General features: G+C 36.2%; 1 protein-coding gene across 8 annotated transcripts in view; it reads left to right on the top strand.

Moving 5' to 3' along the window:
- Positions 1-16,239, top strand: part of LOC136843271 (protein abrupt-like) — a 196,769-nt gene extending 180,530 nt beyond the window's left edge. For 5 of the 8 annotated variants that reach the window (XM_067111424.1, XM_067111429.1, XM_067111426.1 and 2 more), the window contains one exon: positions 12,283-14,053. In XM_067111424.1, coding sequence (XP_066967525.1) covers positions 12,283-13,307 — 1,025 coding nt within the window. In that variant the 3' untranslated portion in view covers positions 13,308-14,053. Of the gene's footprint in view, positions 1-75; positions 615-981; positions 1,829-12,282 lie in introns of those variants that run through there. The other 3 variants (XM_067111428.1, XM_067111430.1, XM_067111434.1) reach the window with 2 other exon arrangements.
- Positions 16,240-16,862: the final 623 nt, after the last annotated feature.

The raw sequence follows: 16,862 nt of genomic DNA, 5'->3' as shown, positions 1-16,862 counted from the left end.
AGCAGTAGGCAGGCATTACACAAACAGCCTCTTCTGCAACAGGCGAGGACGTAAGAGTTGTTCTCTCTTTTGCAGAGGTCAAGACCAGCGTGTATTGGGAGCCGCACCCGAGCCACTGTGCATGTGAATCATGCCGCTGCTGCGGCTTTTGTGGCAAAATGTTTTCCACAGTGGGCAGTCGCAAACGTCACGAACGTGACAAACATGTGGAGCCTGGTTCTTTGCCCTGCGAGCTGTGTGGTAAATGGTGCAAGAATCGAGGTGCTCTCATCAAACACAAGAGCATTTTACACAGGCCATTGATGTCGTCAACCACCGATTTCCGATTTGACACCTCTCACCACCAGCATCCTGCTTACTTAATGGGATCCTATTCCACCACTCAGCATAACTATTTCATTCCAACTCAGTCCCATGTTATGAGTACTACAGCTGCCAGTGGTGTTTCTACTGCTACCATTACCTCTGCTACTTCTACTACCACCACCACCTCTGCTACTACTACTATTACTGCTGCAACAACTATTGCCTTGCCACCCACCACTTCTTCCGTCTCCTCTGTTGTGCCACCTTTATCACTGTCAGCTTCAGAAACCACAGTTGGAAGCTCTGGAGTAAGTGAAGAAAGTGGTTCCTTTGGATCTGTTGGTCTCATAGAAATGCAGGACCCCATTGGCAGTAGAAATTCAGGGACGAGTGGAACCCAGCATACCTACCACCAGTTCATGTGATGGGACACAGGAACAGCATCAGGGCTTGGTTGTATTGGGGCATCTTTGGGGTAGGGAAGGCGGTGATGGCCTAGTAGGTTTTTAAGAGCTGCAAGAGTTATCTTAATTCTAAGAGAAAATAATCAGTAATGGGGTCATAGGTTCTGTAGAGGAGTAGCCTTGTCCTGTAGTGGAGTGTTGCTAGTCTTTGTGTGTAGAACCAAAGTGATGGCAATGGTGGCCTCACTCACGGGCGTCTCTCATCTTGCAGGCCGTGATGACCCTGAATGCGGAGAAGCCGCCGCAATGGGCCTGGCTGCTGCGCCCAATCAAGACCATCACACCTCCCCAATTGGCCCCTTCCCTGGGGGATTCCCCTGGCCACCCCCTACTCATGGGCAGCAACAGCAGCAACAACAACAAGCAGGAGGTGTTGGGGCTACTCCCCCTGATAATCAGTGCATGTTTTGCTTCAAGTCATTCTCAAACCGTGGTTCCATGACAAGACATCTACGTGACCAGCATTTGCAGCCAGGTGCTACTGTGACTTGTGACATCTGTGGTAAGGTATGCAAGAACCGCAATTGTCTTATAACCCACCGTTCTGTTGCCCATTCTTCCCGCCGCCGGCCTAGACCTCACCATATTTTACAAACCCACCATCAGCAACAGCAACAACAGCAGGTGTGGATGGGCCAAGATAAAGGCCTTTTAGATATGCTGCATCAGCAGCAGCAACAACAAGAGGTATCGACGGACCAGGCGTGAGCAGGGCGGGGAAAGAGGTAATTCCCCCGCCCTTTTAGCTGTAGTAGTGACCTGGTGTAGACCTCCCATATGCTTACTTACTGCCAGTTTAGAAGCGCTTGGGACCCCAGTGGTGGCCAAAGTTCTGCTAGTCTTGGATTGTTGCCTCCGTAGTGCGACACAGGTTCCTTATTAAATGCACAATGTAAACAAAAAAGCATTCCAAATTCGGAAGTAGTTTATATTTTGTATACCCAGAGTGCTTGTAGTAGAGAACCTTTGTAAAACATTGCTTTAAGTGCCAGATCTCATTCTCTGTAGTCTGTGATGTTACTAAGGTATGTATTCTTTAAATAAATAACATATTCATATCACTTATCCTTATTTAACCCATTTCTTTGTTGTTTATTAAGTTGATTTCTTTTTGTTTGATTTCTACTCCACTAGATATTGATATACTTAATAAGTGAAGAATTAGAATGACGATAATTTTTTCACAATGTAAAGGCTTAGATAAAATGCTATGCAGTTTATCACTTGAAAGAATATAGGCATAACAAAGGCATTGTAGGCATAAAGGAATGATAGGATGCTAAGGAAAAGAAATTGGTTTTTGAAAAATATCCATACTGAACAAGTAGGGATTTTTGTGAGTGCATGTGTGCACTTACGCCTTCCTATTTGTGAAGGCATTCTTTCTGATGAAATTCTGAATACACATGGAAATTGAAAAACCGTAATAGGAAATGTTATCAAGACAACTCTGAAACTTCAGTAAAAAGAAATTTTTGTGTGTGGAAGCTGAAGATATGCTGTATGTAATACAAATCAAAATGATATTGTGCAACAGATGAAATCAACATTTACCTTATGCTAGAGGATGCAAATAAGATATAACAATACTGTATGCAAAAAATAAGCTTATTAGATATATTTTTTAATAATCATCATGGGTAAAATGTTTATTATTGGTTTTAGTTTTGCTATGTAACTTACAGTACCTGTAAATTATTATGATACTAAAGTGTGTTTATTACTTGAATGATAAGCATGAGGGAATTCTCTTAGAGTGAAAGAAAAGTGACAACACCCAGAAGTGAACCTAAGACTGCAATACTTATAAAAGATGTAAATGTCAATAGGCAACTGTGATCTTTTGTGCTGTGTATTAATGCATTATATCACTGTCCTGATTTGAAGTAGTACAATTAAATGGTTGGCAGCAGCTGCAGTATAATTTTAGGTGCGACATTTGACTTTGGTAACTTTGAGACAATGGAGATGTTCTTGACATATAAATGTATACTGTGCTGGGAGATGTAGTTGTAGCTGAGGGGTGTATTTACCCTGTCAGGATGGTCCTCAAGTGGTTTCCTTTACCCCATTGTGCATGTTCATAAAGGTTCTTATGCTGTAGCCTAGCCTAGCTCCCCTCTCCACACCCTACACCCCTACCCTTCTCCCCGGTTGGTTGGCTGGTCCCAGCCCCCCTTGGCTGCTGTTGCTGCTGCTGCTGCTGCTGCTGCTTGCTCAGAGTCTCACGCTGTGAGGCCGCCACCTGCCCCTTACGCCGTGTCTCTTGCAGGTGGCGGTGGTGGCGGCGGCGGAGGAGGAGGTGGTGGTGGTGGTGGCGGCGGCGAAGTCTTCAGTAGCGACGTCGCTGGCTGCTTTGGAGAGAGCAACGTATGGTACCCTCGCGTTGTGCTGCGGCCAAAGACCTACCTCTGCCCCTTCTGTGATAAGTGTTTTACCAACCGCCAAAGCAGATCTCGCCATGTGCACCAGAAGCACGCAGCAGGCCTGGCAGGAACCTGTGCTGTTTGCGGACATGTTTACACTAATCTGCAAACTCGGTGTGCCCATACTCGTGTACACTCCCGAAAGATCCAACCATAGCCACTCACCCCCGCAGTCTTCTCCAGTCTGTGGGCATGTGGCATCAACTGAGGGTCATGACCACGACTTTTGAACTAGTCTTGAAAAGCTGCATGAGATGAATTTCAGTACAGTACAGAAATGCCTTCATTGTTTGGCGCTTTGGACAAATTGGTGAACATTAAGCCAGTAGCAGTCATCCAACCACAAGGCAGCTTTTGTGACATACTTTTTAACACACTGACAATAAGTGGCTTTAGAGGGTAGATTTATAAACACAGAACAGTATACTTTCTTCTCGCCCACTCTGTGATTCTCAATTCTCTTCCCTTGCAGCTCAAAGACTTAGAATTTTCATATTGCTCACTCAGCTGTTTGTTATAGATCTTTTTCTTTACCTGAGTGCTAAATGTAGTTTTCTTTCATTTGATGTTTACTTTTTAACTATTATTTATTGTACAAGACTGAGACACAATGACATAATTTTTATGGCTGTTTCTGTAAATAGTTTTACTTCATTTAATTGGTTAAGGTCATAGCTCGTCATCACACACAATATACAGGTTTTGAAATGAAGCCAAGTTCACAAAACAGTGTTCAGAATCTGAGATACCATCCTATTTTTTCTGTTTCATTTTAGTTTAGCTCTTCTGTTGCAAGACCTTGATATACTTTAAAATAATGAACTTTATGCAGAAGAGGAATTGCAAAAATTTTGTGAACCCATCGATGTATAACACATCACCAAAAAAATATAGGTCTTTACTGTTGACTGTTTAATCACTAGTGCAGACAGTTGGAAACAGTGTCATTTTTTAACAAGCTGTGATATAGGACTCAAGAAACCTGGATAACGATATTAAGGAGTACAACTTAAAATTAGGGAAATGTTTTTAGGTGTGAGAGGGCAGTCATTTTAATGTTATTTGATACCAGAGCATTTCTTGTACCATGGTATTTTTGCAGACACATGAGCATTACTGAATTTGGAATACCATCCAGCACCATTATAACATGCCTTGGTAATGATTTGCATAATTTTTTAAAAATTACACGTTTGATTATCTGGCATTTTCAAGTTCTTTTCAGAATTAGTGTGACATGTGTAAAGTTGGAATCTTTTGTAAGGGTTTTAAACTAGATGTCCTTCTGTTCGTGGGAGTCTTTGTTAATTTAGATGTTAGCTGCCCTTAAGCTTTACGTTCCTTAAATGTTTCAAGGCCAACTGCTGTCACTGGAGCTTCAATCAATATAAGACTACAGTACATCTGAATTAAAATCCCCTTGGCAGGGTTTTTTCTGCAAATGATGATACTCAACATATGGATTCCTGCTTGATTGAATTGTGCATTTAAATACAATTTATAGTACATATAATTACAAAAGTTATTAAACACAGAATAGGTCAGCACAAGAAAACATGATTTTCAAGTTAGGTATCGGGACAAAGGCAGTTATGGTAATTTAAAGTGCAGATGCCTTCTGCTAAAAAAAATGGTAGAAGAGAATGAAAGCATTCACGTGAGAAAGCCATAAAGGTGAGAGCCAGGTCAGTCATTATAAGGAATTTATGATGACTGCTTAGGCTATATCAGCACTCAAAACTTCTGCTAAAAGTATATCTGGTAATTTCATTTCAATGTACTGTATATGTGGTGTAAGATAAAAACTTATTTCCTTGCACCTTTGCTATAAGATTTTTGTCTTTTCATATGGAGAAGGTTACCATCAACTATGATATGATTAACTTTATTATTAAAGACAGTATTTCCTCATGCATAAATTTTGTTAATAATTATTTGAGTGGCTTGTTAATAATTATGTGAATGTGCAATTACTCATTGCGCAGCAAAAAGGAGATTTTAGGTAGATGTTAAGGAGACCTATGTACTGTATTGGGTTTTATGTTGAAGCTAGAGTATAGAATATGATTGTGCAATAGGTGCAGTGGTCATTCACTTATTTTGTGAAGCAATGGAAGTCCCTAGATAGAAGCATTTTAATCACACATAATTTTATGAAGTTGAAAATGCAAGAATCCCTAATTTTTTTGTATCAATGATTTAACTTTCTTTCTCTTTCTCATTGCTGCTGGATGGTACACAGTAAAAGAAATATTCAGATTGTAGGTTTCTAACTCTGAGTCATTAAAGGAAGTTAATTTAAAATACTCCTTGAGATGTCAACAGATCCATTTATAGGTAGAAAAGAATTTGAATAGTGGGAACACATCATTACTGCAAAGGTTTCCCAACACAGTACTGTACTCCAGGTTGAAGGAGAACTTGGTCAGTATTATGTTTAAAATCCATTCCTTTAGTATGACACTAATGGCGAATCTTAGCGGGGTATGATACTATTAAAACAGTTTAGAAGATTGCAGTATGCAGTAGATCGTGGAAAGGGCTGAGGATGGTAACAAGACAGAGCACAAAAATATTGTAGGTCAAGTACTTAAAATTGCACTGTAAATCCTGTTAAGAGAAATGTAATAAGAATATGTCTAGTTGAAAAAGAAGATTAAGAATTGAACATCATTTAATATAATTTGTCAAGGTACAGTGATTTGCACTGCTAAAGTTTATTTTTAGGTAAATGTGATGATATTATTATGGTGTAAATGGTTACAACAAAGCAAAGAAAAAGATATTGATTAAGATTATTGTAACACAAAATTCTTAAATTCTAAAGAATTTAATATTTCTCTGCTTAAAGTTAGATTAACAAGATAAGCCAGAATGAAATATCAGAGAAGTCTAGGAGTTTTGCAAATGAAAATCAGTTGTTTAATCATTCCTGAAGTTAAAGCTCAGAAAGACTCAGAGCCTGAAGGGACAATTTTCTTTGAAAAACATTTCTAAAACAGTTCTGCTAATCTTGTGGTTGGGAAACCAAATAGACTCCATTATATATCACAGCAACAGGAATGTTTCAGTTAAATCTGTATACAAAATAAGAATGTCATTAGGTGGTATGGCTGTGCTAGCCATTCATTCACCATAAATTCCCAGTTTCCACAGCTTACAGATTTCCAGTCCCCAGTTGTAGAACTGAACTGAAATGCAATGTTTTAGATTACCATTTAATCTCACTCATCAGCTATTCATGTTCTATGCACTCTGATGGCTAGGTATGCAGCAGAAAAAAGTTGCATGTATCACATTAAGAAAATGTTTTTCAAACTTGTCTGTTCAAAAGGAGTTTGAATGACCACCTCTTGAGAATAACATTTTAGGAATATGGTTTGGAATTCATATAATTCTCACAGTTGACAAATAAATAAGAAATTATTACATTAAAAATTATAATATTCAGAAAAGATAAAGGAAAGCCCTGTGGCATTAACATGAGGTTTGTTAGTGGTAGGAAATACTCATAGGCATGATGCTGAAGAAGACTGATTTAATTGTTTTATGCACCAAGGAATGGAGAAAATGTGGATATGCTCTGTCATTTAGCAACTGCCAGTCCCGTTGTCAGCAAACATTTTAAGCAGAAAATGTTTTAATTTTCCATGATGTGTGGATGTAGCATGTCATAAAGCAATTTTTTTTTTTTTTTTTTTGTTTTTGTGAGGGTTATTTGTAGGAGACTTGAGCACAAATGAGTGAAAAGGAAAAGGATGGACAAGTGAAGAAGTTCTCTATTTATGAATGTTGTAGAAAATAAGCTGAAATTTTGATAGACACTGAGTGGTTATGATTGTCAGAAGAGTATCCTGATAGGTGTACTGTAGTACTAGAAAAAATTCCTCAATTCATGAATAGAGTGATCAGCTTGTGTTTTGGGGATTGTAATTGTTCTTTTTTAGAATAATTTAATGAATAGGAGGCAGGAACATGTAAGGTAAAGAAAGCTATAAATCAGAACAGACTCTATGACTTCAAAGGGAGAGGCATAGAATCCGTGAGAAATCCACGTTTTGAGTTTTTGGACAGTAAGTACAATCATTCAGAGAATAATAATAGCTAAAAAATATTAGGGTGATGGTTATGTTTACGATATAAATTTGGAAAGCAAGATTGAAAGACATTGCACAATGGAGACCAGAAAGCTTTTACAACCATGATGAAGCTTTGCAGCTCTGTTGGATGGCATGAACAATATCTAGCTTTACTTTGTATGGTTCTTTCTCAGTATTACTAAATATTAGGCGACCAGTATGTAGTTGTATATATATGTGGATGGTTAAGATCTTAATCTATGCCTTCTTTATCCTGGATAGACTAAATGAGCACTTATAAACATGAAAGATGGAAAACTTCACTTTAAATTCATTCGTAACGTGAGAAGTTATAAATGTCTCATGGCATACCATTTCATGGCAAACACTATCACAAAAGTACTAATACGGAACAAGAAAAGACTGTTTACTTGTTCAAGGTACAAAACTTGAGTGTTTTCTTCTTTAGTAAGAAGACAGGTTAGGCTGTATAACATATTTTGTAAATTTCTTTCCATCATGAAAAACATCATTACTGTATAGCAGATGTAAATGGCACTGCTGCAAGTGTGTGATAATGTATATATGCCTATTGTACAAGCTGCAAGCTCAATGCAGTTCAGTTATATACTGTAGTATCATCTTGCTGTGTACTAAATGAGTGGATGTGTTGAAAATTTGAAGTATGCTCTGCCAGAATTTTCAAGTGCTCTAAGAAAATGGATGTATTGCTGTAAAAATGGTACAGAAATTATGGAGATTGAATACAATAATGGTAATGCAGTGCATATTTATAACTAAGTACTGTAATGAAAAAATAAGATTTTAGAGATGCACCAAGATGGTTGTAGAAGAGAAATGAAGATATTGATGAGAAAGCTCTTGATACATTATAGCAAGTTTACAACACAACAGATGATAAATTTTGCAGGCTGGTTGTACAACCTTTTAACCTGTTTAAGTGATTATGCCATTACCTCCTACTGATACTGTAATTGCATGTCATACAGTTGTGATGTCTCTGTCACATAGAGGTAGCAAAAAGGATAAAGTAGAAAGTAAAGTTATCAGAAGCAGCAAAGTTTGGTCTGGAAAGTTCTGTAAAGCTAGAGTATACGCTAATTAATGGGGCTTTATGATAAACAATTTACCTGATTATATACTTCTATGTGCAGTGCCAAAGGCATGCTAGATACTTAAAAAACACTAAATGTGATACGTAGTATTTAATATGCATGAGGGTGTATTAACAAAAATATTTTTTTATTGGCCGTCAAATATTTATTTGTGTTCTTTATAAAAGAACCATAGTCAGTTTTAAGAATCTTAAAAGTTAAAACGTTGAATAATTTGGAAAATATTTTATACTGGGCTTAGCTCTTTATCTTAATATTTGGAGAATATTTATTACCTAAATCACTATTTTCTGTTGTTTTACAGATATGCACTGTACAGTGTACTGTATGTTTATATTTTTATATTTCTGTGTTTACAGGCAAAAAAAAGAGACTGGCATTTACCCAAAATTACTAAAACACTTTAAGAAGCACAAAATATGTTCAAACAACCCTTATTTTTTTTTTTTCTTTCGAGCAAATATATTTGCTGGAAAATATCTGCTTTGCAGTGTACAGTACTGGCTTGTACTCATTGCTTCCATACCTCTTAAAGAGGACAGTTTCTTTTTCACCTTTTTTTTAAATGGGAAACCATAAGCAGAAGGTACATAGTTATTCCCACAATAACTGTTCATTATATAGTAATCTGTGATGAGAATCTTGATCTGTGATATATGGCTGACATGGGGGAAAAGTGGAGAATCTGCCTGGATGCATAGTTTAAATGCATGGCTCAGATTCCACATTAGTGTGTAGGTCTTGACAAATTTAGATAAATAGTGACTAACAAAAAATATTAAGAAAACAGGGGAGGCGCAATGTTGTTACATCAGATTATGTGTTTGTTAGTTTTAGTTTGGATTAGGCCCAATCTGACAAACAGGTGTGCATAAACACATACAAAATAGACAATTGCATGATTACAGTATTAGGAATAAAAAGGGAAACACGTATGTCAAGTTTCACCTAGTAGGTGAATGGAATATGATGTTCCAGTATCTGGTGACAGAATGGAAAAGAATTCTGGAAATTTTATCCACAAGCCCTTTTAGTTATAGCAATCAAGGAGTGTTCTTGCTGAGAGGAGGACCAGCTTGTGACACGAAAGTGTTTTAACCCAAGATTTTTTTGCCATGTTAACTGACTGGGAAATGTCAAAAGGGCAGATGTCTTTCAGAAAAATGAACTGATGAAATTATTGAGAGATGGAGCATATACTTTTGTCCTAGGTGAGATGAGAATTTTACCAAAATAGTAATAAGTTTATTCATATTCCATGAATAAAACAATGTAAGAATCCCATTTCCTCATATGTGTTGTTTCTCACTATTATTTTAATGGAATATTTTGTGGACTGCAATAGAACATATTACACTATTAATAGGTTTTTCCTAGAACTAATCCACCTTGGATGGAATGATGGACTGTATAGTTTTGTTTCTCAAGTTTTAATTGCACAGCATCTTTATTTGCTAATTGTTAAGTCACGATACAGTGTAGTATCGACTTCCCATTTTAAAAACATTAAAATGCACAAGTACTCAACTGTTTAAAGCACAAGGAGGCATATACATATTATGGCAGATATAGTTACGGTTAGAGTGATAAACAAGCTAATGATTACCTTACTCTTTACCCCTCCCTGACCTCATGGCAAAGTGGTGTCTTACAAGCAAGTAGATCAATTTGCGAAAACGACAAGGTAAGGAATGGCTTGGACACATTTTCTTAAAAGTCCAATATGTCTCTGTTGAATGGAGCAGTGAAATAGATACCTGATAGCAAGATACAGTATCTGTTTTTGATTACAGGTAGGGTGGAAAGAAAGAAGTGAAAAATAAAAGAAATGAGTGACCAGCACTCCATCAAAATTTATATTATTAGTATATTATATTTGTAAAGAAGAGGGCCTTAACCAGCCAATTCACTCTACCAGGGTGCAGCCATTTACAAAGTAATGTCTAAACTCATTACACAAGTCCAGTATTGAGGTCACACTGAAAGGATAGGTTGTGACATCTAAAGGGAACAAAAGTTAATGAGTCAGTCTGACAAAGGGCTATCTAGAAAATTTCCAATTCTGGGCCAAGATTTATTGGTAGGGTACCACATTAGCTCACTATCACTGATACTTAGTCAGCAGATTATGCTTCTGCTTTATTGCCATAAAATTTATAGCGTTTATGAGGGAAAGGAAATATGAGTATGCAGTTATGTTGTGTTTTCTTCCTATGCTGCACTGAGCAAGCATTTTAAAACATGAGCATTAAAAGGTGGGAAAGGGCCTTAGACATTCAACACTGCTAATTCTCAGAAGCACATTGAGTTGTGAAGGTTGACGAGCATTCTTTACTACTGTGAGTAAATAGGCAAGAAATTTCCCTAGTAAGTTGCTCAAAAGATACTCTATGTCAAAAGGCTTGCAAGTACAATCCTTAACTCAGTGCTGAGGATTACTAAAAAAAAGTATCCTTTCAGTGGATGAGAGCTAAAGTACTGTAAACAGCATGCATGTGTGAATTTGTGTCTTTACAGTATATCCTTGTAAGTGTGTATTTGTATGAAATAATGATTATACCTAGGGCAGAACAGACTTATAGGCCTCTGTCTCTCTCTCTCTCTCTCAAAGAAAATATTCTATTTTTAAAAATTGGCTGCTAGCATGTTTGTTAGTAAGTTGTGTTCAATTTCCTAATGACTTAAATTCATTATATTTTACCAAATTTTATCTAGTACAGGTATAACATTTTGCTGTATGCTAAACCATATTTGTTCAGTCATACAGCAGTAGTAATACAAAACACTAATTAGTTTATTTTTTCCAAACATTTAGTAGAGCTTACAGATATTGATTATTTACACAGCACTAGTTCATTTCAACTGTTGGATATCATGTCACTTGCAAGTATATATACTTTTCATTTTGTAAAAGCTTATGTATGCTTTTATGCATACTGTACTCAGAAACAGCCTCAACTGTCTAAAGAAGTTCATTAAATTATACAGTTAATACATTATAAACTGCATTGCTTAAACTTGAGACGATTTCTTTGTATGTTTTTTTTTATGTATGTTTTATTACAATTATCATTTATACATCTATTATCTGTGTAGGTATTATGTATATTTGAATTTTCATGTGCAGCTTACAGTGAAATAATTTAGAATTAATCTTATTTGATGATTTTCTTCTGGTGTCTCAGTCTCCTTGTATTTCATCCTATATGTTTGAGGTTTTGGTTCATTTGTTCTTCTAATGTTTCATCTTCCTTTCCTTGCTGTTTTGGTGACTTAGAAGCACATTATTGTTAAAGAACCTCTCCACCTTGTTTTCATTCCCAATGCCTGCCTAACACATGTGACTAAAGCTTGTGATCTTAAGGTAGGGTACACAAGATTCTCATTAGTTGTAGATCAGTGCCAATTTATTAATAACTGCCTCCAATACTCTGCTGAGACTGTGGTCTCAGTTTTTCATATATGGTTGTTTTTGTAAATATATTTTATCTCTTACTGTATATATGCACAATTTTCATATGAATAAAATTGGATCTGGATACATTGTTTTCTTTTAGGGTCTTTTTATACCTTTCATTTGCTTGATCATGCTAACTAGCATTTTTTGAGGACTGGTTGTCATTTTTCTGTTCTACAAATTCAGTTGCTAGAGTGCAATCTCAAATGCAGTGTGCTAAGTGGATGGTGTGTCGAGTTGTCTTGTATTTCCTTGGGATGCTGGTAGGGTAACGTAGTACAGTACAGTACAGTACAGTAGAGTACACTATTGTTGGTGGTATGTACGGCCTTGAATAGTGTTGTGTAGTGTAGGTGTGCTGCTGCCTAGTGCCACCTCTCCCCGTTTTCACCCCCGCCCGCCGTCTCTTTTCAGATGTGTCAGCCTTGATGGCAATCGCAAATGCAGCACAGGTGACGGCGCCTTCAGACCGGCCCATGAAGTGTCCATTGTGTATGAGTATCATCAAGCAAGCAAGAAATCTTCGACGCCATGTATTGAAGCGGCATCTTCCTGCAGCTAAACGTGGAGAGATCACTGAAGCTGATGTCAAAATTGTTCTGGAAAAGAATCTGAAGGCTATCACAGTTACGCCTTTGACAGAAGAGGAGTTACAGCAGCTACAGTCACGAGTTCGGAAAAAGGGGAAGGGTCGCAGGAAGAAAGGTGTGGCTTCTTTACCAGCAGGTGTTAATGGATCAAATATAAATGAATCCGAAGTTACTATACGCAAGCTTCCCCATAAAAAGCTCAAAAAAGACAAGGCTGGGAATCAGAACACAGCAAATGCCAATAATGCTGGTATGACTGGTGATGGAGGAAATCGAGAAGACATTTTACAGGAAGCCTTAGCTGCTCGAGATAAAGATATGACTGGCCAAGGTGTGATGGACTTAGCCACTGGTCAGCAGCAGTTGCCTCCAATATCAGTGGTGGTGTCACACACTTCCCATTCGGGAGGGCAGATGACATCTCAACCAATGTCCCTTACTGTCACTCAGACGGCGTCCGGAGTTCATGCTCGTATTCCTGCAGAGGCGGCATTAGGGGCGGGGGTGCGACTTCAAGCTGATTCTCCTCTCCCTTTGCATCGAGACCTTCCAGTAATGACACCTATGGCCTTTGAGCCTCAGGTAACCATTAGTGAAGGAATGATAACCTATCATACCACCTCTCCTTCCCAAGTCCCTACCCAGACAACTGCTGCAACACCTGCTTGCTACACACCTACTTCTTATTGGACACCAACAGGGATGCCAGGCCTGTCTCCTGGGACCTTCCAGGCACATCAGAGTGTATTTGCTCCAACACATACTGATTATTTTGCTGCAGGCATGCACATGACTCGACCTTCTGCCTTGGAGCGTATGCAGCAACACCGTAGAAAACCATACCAGTGAAACTTCCCAAGTATATGACATCTATCTCGACAACCATCTACTCTAGCATGATGATTTGAAGACTAGAGTATAGTAGTTCATAATGTATAGCTCTACTTAGAAGTGGTATGGATGCTGATGGGGAGCAGCAGGCTAGATTGACAATTTCATGAACTGGACCAAGATCCTTGCGAAGCGCCAATGATCATGTAGTCATTAGAGTACAAGTTTTATATATATACATATATATATATAGACAGCAGTATCTGATATATATTGAATCATGGTCATTTTATTTTGTGCTTGAAGTACAATTAAATTTATAAAGTGAGTACAGTACTGTAATGTCATGTTTTATATATTGTGCTTTAATCGTTCCAAGTGGACAGGACTGAAGTAAGTGATGTCTCATGGTATGTAGACATGTTATGGTTGTGTTTTTTTTTTTTTTTTTAGAAAACTATTCCTAAAAAGACATTTTTTTGAGGAACATAGTCTGTTACCTTGTGTATCATTGTATTATCTGCATACAGAAATGTAATGACCTAAGAGTACAGTACATATGCAATAGGCATGTTTTAGTTATTTACCTAGTACATACAGTATTATCATACTGTATTTTAATGTACAACTGCAGGTATTTGCAGTATTTTCTTTGCAATTCTTATACATACTGTCAATTTGAATTAGTATGTTTCTTTGTAAATATATTGATATATAAAGTTATATTGAAATAAAGTTCTGTATGCAAACTGAGTTGCATCTCATGAAGCCATGCCATTTTATTGTAATGCAAATTTGCATTCATAGTAATTAATATGCAGCATAAATAACTCCTGAAATATTCTGGAGAGTGTATCAGTGTTCTTATAGCTATTGCTATTGCCATTAATTTGATAGCAGAAGAGGCAGAAATTGAATTATTTTTTGTACAATGTCTACAGGAATGTTATTATTTATACTGTAATACCAGTAAAAATGAAAAACAGTAGATGGACCCTGTTCTCATTTTGGACAAGGAATTGGAAAGTCTAATGTACCATTCTTAGTCCAAGATGCTTCATCCAGAGGATTTTATTTAGTCGAGTTAACATATTTATGAAAGATTTTTCTTATAACAAAAAGAGATTTTATGAAATATGCTTTTATAGACTTAGGGTTTATGGTCTGAAACTGTGCCACAGAACTGGTAAAAGCAATGTGATAGTTTTGAAAGCAACAGTATTTTCAAGCACTGCAATGCTTTAAATTGATGTTATAATAGCTTTCTGTTTTTATTTTTGAAATTCCTCAGAAACTGTGCAGAATATGAATTAAATGAAAGTAAATGATAGTATTTTAAGCTTTCTTGCAGTTAGCTTGATTTTTGCTTCAAGCAAAGTGCTTTCAGAAATTGTAAACTACTCATGAAGAGCACTTCTTTTGTTTTACAGGATCTCCAAGAGTCATGTGTTTAATATCTTAGTAATCCTTGTTTTAGGAACTCCAGTTGCTTCATGGAAGAGGTCAGTTACTTAGTGTACTTGGTTTTTATATAATCCAGATATTGTATATTTTTCTTTCCTTTGTTTTGAAGAAAATGTGACTGAATAGAGGTCAAGATATTGTTCAAGATTACAGTGTTGTACACTCAGTAGTCTGAAAGTAAAGTACAATGACATGGTTTTGAAAGTTATTCCCCTGTACAGTACATATAACCTATATATATGTATAGAATTCACGAGTGTTTTGTATGTGGTCACAATTTAGTTATATTACATGAGAATAGATTTTGTGAAGTCAGTACCATTGCAAGAAACAAATCATGAGAAAAGTTATCCATATAATAGTACTGTGCTATTAAGTTTATTTTAAATTTAATACAGTAATGATTTAATATTCAACCTAACTTTGAGGTTAATTAAACTATAAAGATTTAAATCATCCAGATACCAAAGAGTAAACTACTGTATAACATTAATGAATCTCATTTCTGTACAGTCTTATTCTTGAAAAGAAAGTTCTTTCTTGGTTTAGTTTATCTTTTCGCAATACTGTACTTTGTTCAACTGTTTTCTTCTAGCTTTTGTATTTCTTGATATCTTTGATACATTTTGAAGTAAGATATTTATTTTCTGTTCACTTTTTATGGTACAGTCCATACAACTTAATGTATCATAATACTGTGTAAAAAAATATTCTCCAAATGGATAATAAATCAACCCATGATTGTGTTGTGCCTGTAGCGTAGGTCTCTGCCAATGGTAATAAATTGTAAGTTTTGTACCTCAGAAGTATAATCCCTTTCTTGAAGGAAGTGCTGTCCCCAATTGACAGTTATTTAAATCCTGCTCTGCTTTCCTAGCCTTGAAATTCACTTAAGACCGGAAATGCTTACATTTGGGCCTATTGAAGGCCTCTTTTCTTCTTTTTTTTATATTTCAGATCACATAGGAAGATGGGCATCTATTAATGAGCTTCTTTCGTGGTAAGTAGTCATTAGAACCTTATGTTCTGCTTTTGTATGTTAAGACTCCTTCTATGTGCTAAGCAAAAGCTTAGTGAAATATTGTAAAATTATTAAAAATCTATTAGGGATATTTTTATAACAGTGCTTGAACAAGCATCCAAAAGTTTTACATATATTTGGGTATTATCCTTTTATTGTAATTTTGACAAATTTTGTAATTTATTCAGTTATGTAATTTTTCATAATCATTAATAATGAATGCAGAAGAATTCAAGTTTTAAAATTTGTAACTTTTCAAAGAATTAAAATGATTGGTTATATTAGTACAATAATATATGTGGGAACATATTTTTGTTTACATTTTCTTAAGAGGTAATATGATCATGTCATTTTTTCATTGCAGTGTTTGCATTTAATGTAGAAATCATTTTTGTTATCATTCATTTAATACATCCAAGAATTCCAGCCCTAATGCCTCTGTTTAATTAAAGTCATATATATGAAGATTATATAATTTTCCTAATTTATTTAATAAAAACCAATAAAGTAGTAATTTCTGCAAGACTGAAGGTTCAAGTGCTTGCAGTAAACTTCATGGTGTATACTGTATGTGTATTCATGTATCTCCTATACATTTTGCAACTAGTGCATTTCCCCATTAAGGTTAATATTTGAGAAGAATATAGTAATTTTAAGGCCAGAAAAACTCAGGATACTAAAAAGAAAAAATGCTGTAATTATATCCTTTGAAGCTTGCGGCATTAACTCTCATTTTAGGTCTTAATTTAAAAGTTCTTAAGGAAAAGCCAGTAAGGTCATGGGGGACCAATTAGGTACAGTATACAGTACAAGTACATGTTTAGAGTCCTTGATCATGCCTAGCAAACATATTCTCTTTATTGATATATGCTTCTTTAGAAGGAATTATATTGTTGACTCCTATTTATGAATTTTATTGTTTAAGAGTTTCCCGTTGATTTTAGCACAAATTTTATATACCAGAATGCCATGGCATCTTTTGCGAATCAGAGCTTACAGAGAGGGGTCAGTGGACTATGTTTGGAAACTTTAACATTAGGGTTCATAAAAACTAGGAACATTAGTAAATCCAAAGTATTCCAGGGACT

The sequence above is a fragment of the Macrobrachium rosenbergii genome, chromosome 11, assembly GCF_040412425.1.
Source record: "Macrobrachium rosenbergii isolate ZJJX-2024 chromosome 11, ASM4041242v1, whole genome shotgun sequence".
NCBI classification, from domain to species: domain Eukaryota; kingdom Metazoa; phylum Arthropoda; class Malacostraca; order Decapoda; family Palaemonidae; genus Macrobrachium; species Macrobrachium rosenbergii.
This window is presented reverse-complemented; position numbering and strand designations above follow the sequence as displayed.